General features: G+C 45.4%; 2 protein-coding genes across 6 annotated transcripts in view; one reads left to right on the forward strand and one right to left on the reverse strand.

Moving 5' to 3' along the window:
• The window catches only part of tp53bp1 (tumor protein p53 binding protein, 1), a 22,378-nt gene extending 11,476 nt beyond the window's left edge, over positions 1–10,902 (reverse strand). For 2 of the 5 annotated variants that reach the window (XM_072670849.1, XM_072670845.1), the window contains exons 1-15: positions 8,170–8,272; positions 7,432–7,661; positions 6,048–6,129; positions 5,328–5,409; positions 5,165–5,226; positions 4,900–5,046; positions 4,738–4,792; positions 4,479–4,651; positions 3,450–3,573; positions 3,207–3,301; positions 2,933–3,126; positions 1,585–2,836; positions 1,348–1,464; positions 949–1,149; positions 392–458 (exon numbers count right to left, since the gene is read on the reverse strand). In XM_072670849.1, coding sequence (XP_072526950.1) covers positions 392–458; positions 949–1,149; positions 1,348–1,464; positions 1,585–2,836; positions 2,933–3,126; positions 3,207–3,301; positions 3,450–3,573; positions 4,479–4,651; positions 4,738–4,792; positions 4,900–5,046; positions 5,165–5,226; positions 5,328–5,409; positions 6,048–6,129; positions 7,432–7,632 — 2,852 coding nt within the window. In that variant the 5' untranslated portion in view covers positions 7,633–7,661; positions 8,170–8,272. Of the gene's footprint in view, positions 1–391; positions 459–948; positions 1,150–1,347; positions 1,465–1,584; positions 2,837–2,932; positions 3,127–3,206; positions 3,302–3,449; positions 3,574–4,478; positions 4,652–4,737; positions 4,793–4,899; positions 5,047–5,164; positions 5,227–5,327; positions 5,410–6,047; positions 6,130–7,431; positions 7,662–8,169; positions 8,273–10,692 lie in introns of those variants that run through there. The other 3 variants (XM_072670850.1, XM_072670847.1, XM_072670848.1) reach the window with 3 other exon arrangements.
• A 4,240-nt stretch (positions 10,903–15,142) lies between these two features.
• The window catches only part of map1aa (microtubule-associated protein 1Aa), a 46,379-nt gene continuing 45,707 nt past the window's right edge, over positions 15,143–15,814 (forward strand). Inside the window, exon 1 of the mRNA XM_072670962.1 lies at positions 15,143–15,332. Coding sequence (XP_072527063.1) covers positions 15,152–15,332 — 181 coding nt within the window. The 5' untranslated portion in view covers positions 15,143–15,151. The remainder of the gene's footprint in view (positions 15,333–15,814) is intronic.

Here is a 15,814-nt window from a genome sequence, read left to right on the forward strand (position 1 = left end):
AGAGACTAGACAAGTTGTGTGGGCACGGATTTGTGAATCTGTGTCAGCAATGGGTGCACAATTTATCAGAAAGGGTTGTCCATAAGTATTTGGACATGTGTTATTCTTACATATATACACACACATAAGCATAATATATAATCAATGTAAATTCAATGTTCACTTTTCCCCCTCCCCAGTTGTTTTAGTCCGTCACTTAGATATCAAATCTGAAAGAAAGCTGAAAGACAATAAAAGGCACCGGCTGGGCGGTAATGAGACGGCCTTTATTTCAGGAATGTGCTAAAGCATTAAGCTGCGATGAATCAGCAGCTGTGAGAGCGGAGAAAAAGGACTCAGAGCCCACACTCACACAAATGAGCTTTCTTGCATAGCAACCATTCCACGTTACCTGGTTACAGCCTTGGCAACAGTGGTAGCCTTGGAGACAGAGCCTTCCTCGCCTGAAAATGGTGGTTCTGGAAGAAAATGGAAAAAAAAAAAAATAATAATAATCATACTAAAAAAATGGCAAAAGGTGAACATCAGACACTGTGATGGAGATAAATATGAATATTAAGTGGATTTCATATAAAAATAACAGTCAGTATAGGCATTGAAATATATATATATATAAACACAATAACATGTGCATATATATATATATATATATATATATATATATATATATATATATATATACACACATATATATATATATATATATATATATATATATATATATATATATATATATATATATATATATATATATACACACACATATATACACACACATATATATACACAAAATATACCTCCCCCCCACACACGAGAGAGAGAGAGAGAGCGAGAGAGACGAACAGAGATGGAGTGGGGTCAAGAGTCAGAGCAATGACTGACAGACAGAGCGAGAGAGATTTGAGGGGTGGGGAGGGGGTGGGGGAGGTCGGAAGATCGAGTGCTTACTCTGTAAGCTGAAGCGGTCAGACCCTGAGCTGGCCTCCTCCACTGGGGTGATCACCTTCATCCTGAGACTCAGTTTCCCATCACCCCCCTCAGCGGCCGGCTCCTCTCCCTCGCCGCTCTCCTCCACAGAGATCTCGCTGGCTGCCATCGTCGTCTCCCGGGCAACGTCGCTCTCAGACGGCTCACGGAACGAACTCATTTCTGCGAAGCGTGTAAACACCTTCAAAAATCAACAGCCAGGAACACTATGGTGCAGCTAGTCACAGAGGGAGGGTGCGTGTGCATGTGCATGTGTATGTGCGCATGTGTGTGTGTGTAAGCGTAAATGGGTTTATTGTATGCCTTCTCCTCTGAATCCCTTTCTAACATTTGCCATAAAGCAACAACAACCATTCCCACCGATAGGAGTGCTGTGGAGCGGCGTGTTTTTCAGCTGTCTGATGTGCGGGGGAGTCGTGCTCACTGCAGCCCCGATCAGCTCCCCCTCTCTGGGCAGAGAAAAGTGGAACGGAATATCTGCAACAACAACAACAACAAGCAAAGCTAAAGGAACACAATCCGCCAGGCTGATTTACCACTAACTCGTTATATAACAGGTGGAGATAATGGATCACTTATTTCAGCTTCTAATCCTACCTCCAGAGCTGTCGCTCAGGCTTTTGTTGGCCGCATTGTCCACACTCTGGTCCTGCGACCCTCCGCTGGGTTCGGCATCAGTGGCCTTAGTGTTCTGCGGGCCAGATATCATGGCCTGGCCTGAACTCCCCGGCTGGGAGCTCGTGACCTTCCTGCTAGGCTCAGATTTCTCCTTTGGGGAGCTTCTCACTGGCTGTGAGGCACTTTTAAACGGCTGCGACCTCACAGCCTTCTCTTTATTCTCCTGGGACACTCTCTGGCTCTCCTCCAGCACCATGATGCTGAAGCTCTCATCACCTTTGCTGGGTAAAGGCTGGGAGGCAATCTCTCCTTCCTCCTCCATAGGCTCTGGAGAGCAAGTTTGGCTTTGAGAAAGTGCCAGGCCAAGCCCAGAGGAACTTTCAGTCTTACTGATGCTTTGAATCCCACCTTCATCCATTTTCTCCTCCTCTTCTTCTTCTTCTTCTTCATCATCCACATCTTCGGCATCCTTAGTGCTGTCAAGCCTGTGGCTCTGAGACGGGGGCTGGCTTAGTCTTTGCTGGCTGGAGCCTCCCTGTCCTCCCCTGGAAGATATGACTGATTGGGACAGAGACTGTGATGGGGCGCTAACAGCAGAGGAGCTTGCAGGTTCTCCAGCTGTTGCTGCACTCTGTGAACAGCCGCCGGCCGTCAGATCTTTACCCAACGCACCTTTACCCGTCTGCTGGGACAGCGGGGTGTTAGAAATGCACTGTGCCTCCTGAGACTGCTGCGATTTAGTCTCGCTGTTGCTGGCATTCATGTTCTGTCCGTTCGCGGACTGCGAGAGCAGCTTTTGAGAGCTTTCTTCGCGCTTTCCGCATGAAAGCTGTGTACTTTTCGGGTCAGGCTCCTGGGAAATCTGTTGCGAATTAGCACTTTTATTAAGGCCAAAGTCCATACCATTTTTGTCCGCCTTCTCACTGCACTGGGCAGGGCCAGAGTCTGCCTTTCGCAGTACGACAGGTTCTTCAGCTTCCTCTATCTGAGTAGCTTGGCTGTCATCCTCTACAACGAATGCTTGAGTCTTCCTTTCAAAGACACTGTTTTCACTATCAAGGCCCAACTGGAAAGATGCAGCCACTTCAGAAGGCTGGCTTTCAGCAGGTTTTTTGAAAGTCTCTACGTCAGATGATGTAGACGGAAGCTCTTTTTGTGGTTCTTTCCTTTTTGTGTCCAGACCTTCACTGCAGTCTGCAGATTCTAAGCATGGGGTAGAGACAAATACATCCTGTTTTGGAGGAGGAAAAAAAAAAAGATTTTATTCCATCAAACCCAGAAAAAAGGTGGGAATAAACATATAAACTGCAAATGGTGAAATTCTTACATGGGAAAATTCAGGCTGTGTTGGCAAAGAGAGGCTCTTTTCCAGAGCAAAACTGGGAGAATTCTGTGATACCGGGGTTGATGCTGCAGGCTTAGGCAAAGGGTCCATCTCCATAGGCTCATCTTCCTTCCTCTCTGCCTGGTCCTCAGGGGGGCCTGAAGTGTCCATTGGCGATTCTGCAGCCTCATTACAATCTGAATATCAGCATTAATAGGTGTAATTAGAGAGCCAGTTTCTGCTATAGACCCCATTTCCATATGTATTCCCATTGTACCTTGCTCATTGTCCTGTCCTGTAGGCGAGTTTGGCACAATTATGGGCGTCTGACTCAAGCCGTCCTGAGTGGCTGCCACAAAGTCAACAGATTGCCTAGAATTGCAATAGAAAAATTAGTCAGTTTTCAATGAGTCAGTATCTAATAGGCTGATCTAGTCTTAATGGAAAGGAACGGACTAACGAGAAGCTAGAAGCCTTTCTTTTACTATTGATAACGTTAGTCCTGTAAAAGGCATCTTACTGTGAAAGGCTTTCCTGCACCAGCGTGCCAGACAGATGCAGCAGACGGAGACTGTGAGCAGGAGTGGACGTTGGCTTCTGCTGCTGATTCTCAGGCTCTTCCACTGTGCTGTCAACCTTGGAGCCTGGCACACAAAAACATTATAAACCGTGATGTACATGTATCTTCATATCCACGTAATTGCAGATGCATCAGGGTAACAGGAGCCTCAGCCCAAGCTAACCATTAATAAAGGCAGTTGTCTCGCTGTTCCTTTGTTTCCTAAGTCACACAGACTTAGAGACTTGGGAACCCCTTTTGGATAGGGGTTCTTTGGGGTAAAAAAAAATGGGGGGCACAATTCGTTTTCTGTTATAATACATGAATAATAACTAAATTATGGAGCTGGACTACAGTATTAATGTTATGGGTGTTGTGAGCCTTTCTTTAGGCACGCATTGTGTATTTTGATGGGCCAAAAGTGTTATTACAAACTTCTGTTACCAGAGAATAGTCCCACCAGTGTACAGAAGCCCCCTGTAGTTACTGAGTAATTGCGTTTTACCTGCTCAGTCACAATTTCTTCCAAAATCAAGGGTTGAAAAGAGGGAGGAGAGGGGGAAAAAGCCTATTTTGAAGTAACTGTCTCTACTGTCCAAGAAAACATGTCTACTAGATTTTGGAACATTGCTGTGAGGTTTTAATTGCTTTCAACGACAAGAGTTACAAGCATTAGGAAAGTCAGGGTGTTCCACTGATCACCACCCCACCTCATCCCAAAACTACTGTATCCATCATTCCAGAGGACACAGTTCCACCCCTCCACAGCTCAATGCAGAGGGCATGTCTCTCTTGCCCACACTCTCTGGCATTTGGTGGCAAATGCTCATGCTCCAGAGTGTCCTATTCTATTGGCAGTACTGTGTCAGCCATGGGCCCAACATAAAGTAGCCGATGCAATCATTAGAAGGGGTGTCCACAAACATTTGGACATATAGTGCACATCCAGATCATGCCATGCCAAATCACAAACAGGTTGAAGATGCTCACCATTCCTTTCTCCATCAAACAGATCATCCTGAGAGGACATGACGACCTCCTCCTCCTCCTCATCCTCAGCCTGTAAAGACTCACAGACTTGAGAGTGCAGTATGGCCTGAACACTCAGCTCTCTGCCTTCTTTCCTCAGAGGCCCAGACGGGCTGCTGGAGCTCACCTCTGCCCTAAAGGGAGAGAGGAGTTTTATGCAGCTATATAGGCAACTTGTGCAAGAACTGGTCACTACTTCAGCTTCTTTGGAGCATCTTACCTTCTAGACATGCCATCCTGGCTGCCCGATTCTCTAAAGGAGCTTTTCAGTCCAGCTGAAGACCACAAAATCAAGGTTAAGTATTTTTTAGTGGTTTTTATAATGAAATGTTATTATGTATTTGATTGTTACACACGTTCAAAGCACTGTAGCTTGACTTACTTTGGCTGGCTGTTTTCTGGCCCTCTGTAGGCAGAAGGTTGGCAGGTGTCCCCTCCACATCCTCATCACCACTTTCTCTGTTGTGCTCTTCATCAAACACACCCTGACTCTCTGACAGCTCCAGGAGGCCAAACTGAGACATGCCCTCTATGGAAACATGAGACCAGACACACAAACAGAAAGAGGCCATTGTTCAGTCCGCAATCTTTCAGGAATGCAGACAGTAACATCCTTCAGGTTTTATTATTTATATTATTCCTCTCACCTGCAGTCTGAGCGCAAGGAGTGGTGGAGTCAGCTCCCGTCTCCATGTCTTCTCGGTCACTCCTGCAGGGACAGGACATTAGGATTTTAGCACAGGACCAGTAATCCGTGTTCCGATTATTGGCATAGATACGTCGCTACGACCTGTACGTCTGCTTACACACCTTTTTGAGTTTGGGCGAGAGCAAACTTCAAACACTTGACTATGCTCTGTAGCTGCTGAACTCAGATTAGGCTGGAGATTGTCTAAATCAAACAGAAATTTCTGATTATTACAATACACCCACAATGAAAAAAAGGAATACACAATATGGACAAAAGTATTGGGACACTTGCTCATTTAGGAGTTTCTCTTGATATTGTTGGGAGTACCCGTCTCTACTGTCCAGTAAATGATCTGATTGCATTCAGCAACAAGGGCATTAGCGAGGTCAGGATGTTGGAATGATCACCACCCCACCTCCTCTCAAATGTTCTGGATGGAGCCCCACCATCATTCCAGAGAACACAGTTCCTCCACTGCTCCACAGCTCAATGTTGGGGGGCTTTTTACCCCTCTAGCCCACACCTGGCATTATTAGGCAGCATGGTGCCAATAGGTTTATGCAGGTTTATCTGCTCCAGAGAGTCCTATTCTATTGGCAGTACTTCTCTACAGGGACAAGACAACTATATGTGTGTGTGCATTTGCACATCTGTATCAGCAATGGGTGCAACTTCAAGTAGCTGAATGCATTCATTAGAAGGGGTGTCCACAAACATTTGGACATTTTGCATACACATTAACTTACACTATGCAAATATACAAGATATTAAAAGCGTCATCATTGTGTACAGTCACAGTTCAACATCACAGCTTCCAAGGTGTTTCAGCATGTTCGTACCAGCATGTGGTTCAAGGTCAGTCTTGTCAGTCTGGCTGTCACTTTGAGAGCATCTGCTTTTGGAAGGGGAGGAGATCAGCTCCTGAACGAAAAACACAGCAGGTCAACCGATTAACACTTAACTGGCCAAACTGGACAAAACACACAAACATCTGCATAATTCTAAAGCTGCTGAGGGTCATTATGAGAGATTAGGAGGCATTAGGGGATTGTATTACATACTATTGTATCACTGTATTGGAACTATCATGTTAGCTTGTGGCTAGTGTGTTAGCCTCTGGGCAGGCAGTTCAGGACACTGTAAAACAGAGCTTTTGATTTAACTATAAAAATATTATATTTATCTTCATTATACACACACACACACACAATAATTATAATATAAGTTTGGAATATATAATAAGTTTATAATATAATAAGTTTATAATATAAGTTTGGACACACCTGGTTGAAAGTGTGCTGCTGATCATAATAAAAAATTCCATCCAAATATTGTGCCTGGGGTGGGGGTAAGTAGATTTCAAGTAGGCCCAAGTTATAGAACCAAGGCAGTGTGTGTGTGTGTGAGAGAGAGAGAGAGAGAGAGAGAGAGAGAGAGAGAGAGAGAGAGAGAGAGAGAGAGAGAGAGAGAGAGAGAGAGAGAGAGGCAAACCATGCAGCATGTTCATGTACATTAATACACACACACACACACTTATTCACTTAGCAAAATCAATAAATAGGCCTACTACCCTATGTGACTCAATCATCTCCCTTCAGCTCTACATATAAGGCCTACTTAACCCCCCACCCCACCCGACGACAGATACCAGTGCATTGCCAGTGTCTGCAAGGTCACCCTACCGTTTGGATGGTAGCACATATTCAGCCAGGTGTTTTCACTGGTACTACCTGTGTGTGCGCAAAGATCTGGGCAATATGATGATATTTTATTGTACCATGATAATTTTCATTATCGTGATACAGATTATGTTTTTTTGTTTACACATATCAAGGATATTGGTAGTGCTTTAATAAACACTGATCAGCTGCAGGTTTCATTACAAACAGTGTGATTGACTGGTTTAATTGAATGAAGAGCAGCAGATGTTGAATAAAAATCAGTGTATTCAGTACGGGAGAGGATCTAAATAGTAGTTTTTAAGAATCTGTTGCTACTGTATATGTATTTAGTCTGTGATTTACATCATGCATCATGAAAAATGTTTTTCAATATTATGATAGTGTTTTACCCTATCGCCCAGCCTCATGTGCACATATATATGTATATATAACATCTTGGTATTGATGTCACAGCAAAGTATTTGTGTGTGTGTGTGTGAAGCATCATCACATCACTCATTTGTCAACATTGCTGAGCCCTACGTCAAACCTAAGCTCTCACGGCAGGCAGAGGGCCTCTCACCAGAACAGGGCTGTGAGAGGTGGGCTGGAGGTTGGAGAGGCGGCGGGCGAGGAGGGCACGATAGCTGCTGTCGGGGTCGTCTTCTAGGGCCACGCTGTCCGGCTGGGAATCTTCAACGATGAGGCAAGGGTTCTCAGCCTGAGGCAGACTTGACTCCAGATCACTCCCACCAGGATCCATAAGGCTGCATCAGGGTCAGCAGGCTAGAGCTGTGGCCAAGAGGGGGGAGTGGCACATGCGTGGGTCACATGGTCTAGGAGGTACAGTGTAAAAACTGGCCCTTACACAAATTCAGCACTGTTTACCACAGTGTATTCACAGCATACACACACATACACACACGCTGGATGAAGGCAAGCTAGATTCAGGTAAACAGAACAAACGTGGACCTGGATTTTTAACCCTTTCACTTCCAAAACAGCAAATTATGACCTAAAACAACAGCCATTAAAGGCCACGTTAAAGGACAGCCTTAAACTGATTGCTTTTAGAGCATTTGCTGTTTCTAACACTAATTACAAGCAGCAAAGCTCTCATCAACACCCTCGAACCCCATTTGCTAAAAGCTAGCTAGCTAGCTAATGAGGGCTAACGCTAGTTAGCCGGTTAGCATGGCGAGCTAACCAACCACGCACCGCAAAATTAGACTGTAGACAAAACCTCGGAGACCTGCAGTTATCTGGCATTTAATTAGACCGTGTGAAACCCCTCTCTTACTGTTCGTGTCGCTTGATCTTTAATCCATATGACCCTGATCTTTGTATCTGCAGCAAAGCACGAACCAACTTCTGCAGCGCTTCCCTCGCCCTGCTCCCCGTTCAGCCGCACTTCGCGGGAAAAGAGCAGGAATGGAGGCCTCTGATTGGTCGGAGACAGCTAAGCACGCCGCTGATTGGCTAGAAACTGTTTTCGAAGCCACTGATTGGCTAGGAACTCATCTGGAACCCACAGAGTGGTGGGAGCCCAGCTATTAAGCTAATTAATGAGTAATACCTCACAACAGGTGAATTGTAGGTTAGATATTATTAGTTATCCTAACTTAACTCTAATATGTCTTTTAGATAGAGATGCACCACATGGGCAAATGTTTGTGGACACCCACAATATAAACAACTTAAACACAAAAAAGTGGTGGCTCAGCGGTTAGAGCGCTGGGATGTTGATAACAAGGTTGTGGGTTCGATTCCCGGGCTGGGCAAGCTGCCACTGTTGGGCCCTTGAGCAAGGCCCTTTACCCTCTCTGCTCCCCGGGTGCTGGAGTTGGCTGCCCACCGCTCTGGGTGTGTGTGTGTGTACTCACTGCCCCTAACACATGTGCAGTTACCCCCTCTCCATTTCACACTGATGTAAGCCTATAATGGGAGTTTTGGTAATAAATGACCACCATTGGTAAAACACTTTGGACCCTAAACTAGGCCCTGTGCACACATTTCCAGGTATTTCTAAAACCACGGCCTATAGTGATAACCAGGCTAACAATGCTAACCTGGGACATTGCTGACCAGGCTAACAATGCTAACCTGGGACATTGCTGACCAGGCTAACGATGCTGACCTGGGACATTGCTGACAATGCTAACCTAACAAGTCTAATGTGGGGCAGTGGTGGCTCAGCGGTTAGAGCGCCAGGTTATCGATAACAGGGCTTGATTCCCTGTGGGTTCGATTCCCGGGCTTGGCAAGCTGCCACTGTTGGGCCCTTGAGCAAGGCCCTTTACCCTCTCTGCTCCCCGGGCGCTGGAGTACGTGTAAACCTTTACCTTTTCTAATTTAAAGTTGCACCTATCGCTGACACAGATGTGCAAAAACACCTACACAGCTTGTCTAGTCCCCTTAGAGAAGTACTGTCAATAGAATAGGACTATCTGGAGCAGATAAATAAAAATGAACCCCTTGGTGTCATGCTGCCTAATGCCAGACAGGGCCTAGAGGGGTATAAAGCCCCCATCCTCCCCCAGCATTGAGCTATGGAGCAGTGTTCAGTATTCACTGGAATGATGGATGGTGCTCCAGCCAATACTTTTAGGATGTATTGGGATGAGGTGGCTCAGCAGTTAGAAGTTAGAGCACCGTGTGGGTTCAAGACCGTTGACTGCTGCACTGTTGGGCCTCGAGCAAGGACCACCACCACTCCCTGCTCCCCGGGGGCCGCAGCAATGGCTGCCCACCACTCCGGGCATGTGTGTGCTCTCTGTCACTGTGTGTGTTTGATCACTGCACGGATGGGCTAAAGGCAGAGGCCAAATTCCATCTGTGTCCAACACGAGTGGTGAATATGGGTGTCTTGTCTATTTAGATGAGCTCTGTTCTGATTGGTTGCTGAGGTATGTGTGTCATGCCTCATTCAGACAACTAGCCACACAGCTAAACCCCTGTAGGCTGAACCGGTTTTGAAAAAGTGACATCACAACTGTGTTTACATTGCTGGGATGACATCATACATGATGAAGATGAAGAAGATGATGATGATGATGACGATGATGAACTGCACCATGACAGGTGACTGACAGCAGTCCGTATCTCCTGTATCAGTTCTTTGCAATCTGCTAAACTGATGGGCCAATGGACCATACGATTAGAGGCCGTGGAGCTGAACCGCTGGAGGCTGAATGAACAGGTTTTGTGACATCACAAAAAAATTAATTTGCAAAAATTTGCAGCTGATTGTTGTAGATATGGGTCAAACGGGCTGAAACGTGAACGTTGGAAGCGTAAACAGAAACTCTTCGGTAACTCTAAAGAATAGAGTAGTTTTAGACCGTATGAGCTCTTTAATGGGAAAACTAAATGGGAAAGTGAATAAATATGAATGAATATATTAAATATGACCCTTATTACTGAGATTACGTCATACACGATGATGATGATGATGATGATGATGATCTGCACCCATGTCATGACAGCTGACTGACAGTGATGACTGACTGACAGTAGTCTCTGTCTTCCTGGCTATATGCTAAACTGATGGGCTGACCAGTGGACCACACGGTTAGTGCCAGTGGAGCTTCATAACATGCTCCTTTCTTCATTCCTGGAGGTTCTGGCTTCAAAGCAAAGGAGCTCGACCCATCATCTCACCCACAGTCTCTCTTTCTCAAGGTAATCCATGCCCTTGTTGTGTCACATTAAGGCTCACATTAGCTCGGTCCAGATCTAACCATTACGCAGCAGAGAAAACATGCCACCGTTTGCAATCCGCCCATGAGCAGACGATGGCGAATAAACATCAGCCAGACGTTACCTGAGAAGCTGAGCTCCCTCTGGGCTGCGAGACGCTGCTTATTTTTCCTCTCTGGAAGCTTTGCAGGGATCAGGTGCACGGATGCAATCGACTGTAGCTTCCTTTGCCCTTTGCTTTGCCGGATGGTGGTGGTGGTGATGATGATGAGGATGATGATGATGATGATGATGGGGTGTGGGACAGGCTGCAAGGGTGCCACTTAAAGATGCATTGGCATTTTGGATTTATTTATTTATTAATTTGTATCATGTGCTCGTGCGCGCGCGTGCGCGAGCCCGATGGATTTGGCACTGATGCACAACAAAAGAAAAATGCAACAACAAAAAAAAAAAAATCAACTTTGTTTATTAAACCTTATTTATTACACGTCAGAGATCGGTATGGCTCGTGCGTTACTTATTTATCATTATTAGCATGGGGCTGTTGGACTGCCCTACATAACCAGATGCAGTGTAGTCACTGATATAAGGTAATAAATGGCTGTGATGGGGGTCTAAATCAGCCCACCCAATTCCGTACAGAAGATTGCTCATGACTTGGCTGGCTTTACTGACTGTAAATAAAATAAAAAGAAGAGGAAAGTGCGCCCCCTTCTGACTGGTGCTCTGTGTTTGTGTTTGCAGGAAGGAGGTGAACTTTGGGTGAGCTTTTCTGGGAGGGTGAGCTTCTCTGGAGGTGAGCTAGAGGAACAAGAGGAGATACAAGAAGATGCTTATTTTTTTCAAAGAAGCGTCTTAAAACTTCAGGGACAGTTTCCTGGCGATACCCAGCAGGCACCACACCTCAGTCTGACTTGAGGTAGATGTTAACGACATCTAATGCTGGACAGATGTTGAATGTTTAAAATCCAGTGTTGGACAGATGTTGAACTTTCATTGGAAATCAAAGAATTTTAGTTGGGAATAAAACTCAGGTTGATGTCAAAACCCAACATTGGCTGGACATCAACCTCAGACGTTGGACAGATGTTTAATTTATGTTGGAAATCAAAGTCTGATATCTGTCAAAAAATTATTAGAGATAACGTCAAGCTCCAGCTGTGGACAGACATGGAATTTTAGTTGGAAACCAAAAAAATGTGTGTCAAAACCCAACATTGGCTAGACAGGAAGCTCCAACGTTTGACAGATGTTGAATTTTAGTTGAAAGCTCAATGTTGGCTTCCCATCAACCTCCAATGTTGGACAGATGTTGAAGTTTGGTTGGAAATCAAAGTTGAATAGCTGTCAAAAAACAATATCGGATTGACATGAAGCTCCAACATTAGATAAATGTTGAATTTTTGTTGCCATGCGTCATGATGTTGGGGAATGACGGGGAATTGCCTGGTCAGCAATGTCCCAGGTTAGCATTGTTAGCCTGGTCAGAAATGTCCCAGGTTAGACTTGTTAGCCTGGTTATCACTATAGGCCGTGGTTTTAGAAATACCTGGAAATGTGTGCACAGGGCCTAGTTTAGGGTCCAAAGTGTTTTACCAATGGTGGTCATTTATTACCGAAACTCCCATTATAGGCTTACATCAGTGTGAATGGGAGAGGGGGTAACTGCTGTAGGCAGATCTATGGAAATGTGTTTAGGGGGTTTAGTGACATCACAGAAACAATAACATCAGTTTTTGCGGTTAGTTTTGATATATTGCGTGTGGAGATACCATAGAGAGCATCCTCTGCAGCTGCATCACTGCCTGGTTTGGGACCTGCACAGCCTCTGGCCGCAAGACCCTCCAACGTATAGTGAGGCACTGCTGAGGATCATCGGAGTCTCTCTCCCCTCCGTCATGGACATTTACACTGCCCGCTGCATCCACAAAGCAACCAGCATTGTGGATGACTCCACCCACCCTTCACACGGACTGTTCTCCCTCCTGCCATCAGGAAGAAGGCACCGCAGCATCCGGTCCAACACGACCAGACTCTGCAATAGCTTCTTCCCCCAAGCCATCAGACTTCTCAACTCCAGAGACTGAACTGATGGTTTTTCTGTTCCATGCACTCTCTCTCTCTCTCTCTCTCTCTCTCTCTCTCTAACCATTTACCCCAGACAGTATGAGAAGCATTTCGCACTAGTAACTATACTACCTCACTGGACTCAATATTTATTGCACACTGCATAATTTGCACACTACCCCTAATTATTTATTATTCTTTGTCTGTACTATATTTCTTTAAAGGAACAAGGAATAAGTCATTAGGCTTTTGTATGTCGCTGCTGTCCAATATCCATTTTTTGTCCCTTTAGTTGAACCCTGTAGCTGCTTCTGTACACTGTGTAAACAAGTCTGGATGAATGGACCAATAGAAATCCATCCAAAGTTAAGACCATTTTTGCCTTCTCCTGTAAAATCCCCAGTTGCATCTCACTGCATCTGCATCTCACCTATTAACCCCCATATGTCCAAAAATATCCAGACACCCCTTCCGATTAGTTCATTACTGGCACAGGTGTTTAACTGTGCATGTGTATAATCTCCACAGTAAAGCCACTGCTATTATAACGGGACTGTCACATAGAGCAGCCCACCTAGAGGGTATAAAGCCCCCAGCACTGGCCTTTGGAGGTGATGGCGCTCCACCTAGCTGGAGTAGTCCAGAACTAATCATCACCCCACTAATGCTGTTGTGGCTAAATGCAAACAAATCCTCCACACAATCTTCCAACATATAGTGTAAAGCCTGCAGCAAAGATTTAGCAGATTACCTACTAATACCCTCATTCGCTAGAGACACAGGCGTCTACAAACATCTGGACACGTAGGGTTTCTTGGAAAGACAGTGCCAGTTGTGCATTTGTGTCTCCAGCAGGGGGCAGTAGATGATGATGTTGCCCTTGCAGTGTTGTGGACATGCAAGGATGCTGATTCATGCATGGGGTCACAGGGGTGAAGACCCTCAGAGTGAACAGGCCTTACAGAACGAATGGCTTCAGTGCTGAGTTATGGCAGTCTGTCCCACCAGCAACCAGAGCAGAACTCAGAGCTCCAAATCATCTGAGATTGGATCCTCTACAGAGTGTATTTCCATCACGAACGATTCTAATAGGTGTGTCATCCCTCATATTAACGAAGAGGCAATCTACAAGCTTGGCCTTCAGGCCATGGGATTCATTATAATGGTGTTTGGGAGGTAGCTAATGCTGGAATCAATGGAAGTCACCCTGTCCATCTGTTGTCCATCAGTGTTTCAGTGCATCCCTATCAGTGAATATCCAGAGTCCAGTGTTGAGGAATGGAAAACTGGAGACGCATTAAAGCACCAGTTTCTTTATTAAGATGTTTTACATGTCTGGCTGTGCCAGGAGACGATTTCACAGCTGCCAGTGCGTCCCACCCTGGGAACTGGATCCTCAACAGAGCTCTTTGTTTGTGGCAACTCCTGCGGCAATGAGCTCTGGGAGTAAAACTGTTTATCTCCTTGTGCTGTTTAAGAGGGTGCTGTCCTTCTCGTGTAAATCCAGCAGAGCTGCCGTTTGAAGACGAGACTAATCAGTGTATTATTTTGGTTTTGGACACTGAGTAAAAAAGGAAAACGAGAAACCATGCAAAAGGCAACTCAAGAGATTTGAGCTCTCAGATCATTTGTGACCAAAGTCTCAGACCTTAATTAGCTTGTGAGTCTAGTTAGAAGATAGTTAGAAGATAGCAAGGGTTTTCAGGTAGCCATTTCTTCAGTTTGCATCTAAGAATGTCATTAAGAAATGGGCCACATAGATGGATAGATAGATGCACTATATGGACAAAAGTATTGGGACACCTGCTCAAGGCTATTAAAAACAGCTTATCCTGCTTTTGTTGGAGTAACTGTCTCTACTGTCCAGAAAAGAAGGCTTTCTACTAAATGTTGAAGGAGCATGGCTGTGAGGATTTGATTGCATTGATCCACAAGAGTGTTAGTAATGTCAGGATTTTGGATGATCACCAGTCCACCTCATTCCCAACTCCCCAACCCATCCTAAAAGTATTGGATGGAGAACCACCATCATTCCAGAGAACACAGTTCCTCCACTGCTCCATAGTTCAATGCTGGGGGGCTTTATATCCCTCTAGCCCACCCCTGGCATTAGGCGTGGTGCCAATGGTGTTATATGTATCTGCACTAGTGATATTATTTGCACATCTGTGTCAGCAGCAATGGATGCAACTTAAAATAACTGAATGCATTCATTAAATGGGGTGTCCACAAACATTTGGACATATAGTAGTGTAAGATAGATAGATAGATACAGGGTAAAATGTTATATACTACTAAATTTATACACTAATTGTTAAATACTCCAATTTCAACAAGCAACCAACACCAGATTGATCACTCTCAGAACGACCATGTAAATATCTGCTGATGTCATATAGCCATATAGCCCGAGAGCCAATCAGGAGCTGTCTTTTCAAGCCGAGTCACCCCTCTGCTCCCTCCCACTCTCCACCTTGCCCCTCCTGTACTGTGAGCCTGTGGATGCAGTTGTCATGGAGATGGAAAGAGCTCGCGTGCGGGTTGGTGGCGGCGTGGTTGCCATGGAGACGGCAGCGGGTGCTGCTGCTCTTCCCGCAGTTGAGCGGCTCGGACAGCAGCACTACGCGCTCATCGTGATCGGAGAGCTTTCAGCAGAGCATCAGCTGGGCAAGGTGAAAGAGCGCATAAAGCAGGGTGAGTCCAACCTTCTGAGTTCAGCTTCTACAGCATGCTTTAGCTGACAGGCTGGGGAGGAAACCGATCCCCGGGACTGGGGGTGTGAATCCTGGAGGGCCGCGCCACTGCGGAGTCATTCTGCCTCAGACGACACACCTGATTCAACTCACCAGCTCAATGCCGAAACCTTCAGGATTAGAAGAAGGAGATGCTTTGACCATTCCGGACTGCAGAGTCTGGTTTCTCTGGCTTGCAGACATTGGCAGATCCTGGTTCGATTGCTCAGTTGTACCCTAGACACTTTATATACCATGTCTGGAAGCTGAATATCTGAATCCTGTATATTTATTCATTTTATTATATATATATATATAGTGGTGATGGTTCTCCATCACTGTGTTCGTTAGAACATAAAAGTTCTCCTCTCTCATGGAGTCTAGTATTATTTAGAGTTCTCCTCAGATCAACACCTGGTTTGGTGGTAAATCAGTGCTTAATGA

Source organism: Salminus brasiliensis, chromosome 25, assembly GCF_030463535.1.
Source record: "Salminus brasiliensis chromosome 25, fSalBra1.hap2, whole genome shotgun sequence".
NCBI classification, from domain to species: domain Eukaryota; kingdom Metazoa; phylum Chordata; class Actinopteri; order Characiformes; family Bryconidae; genus Salminus; species Salminus brasiliensis.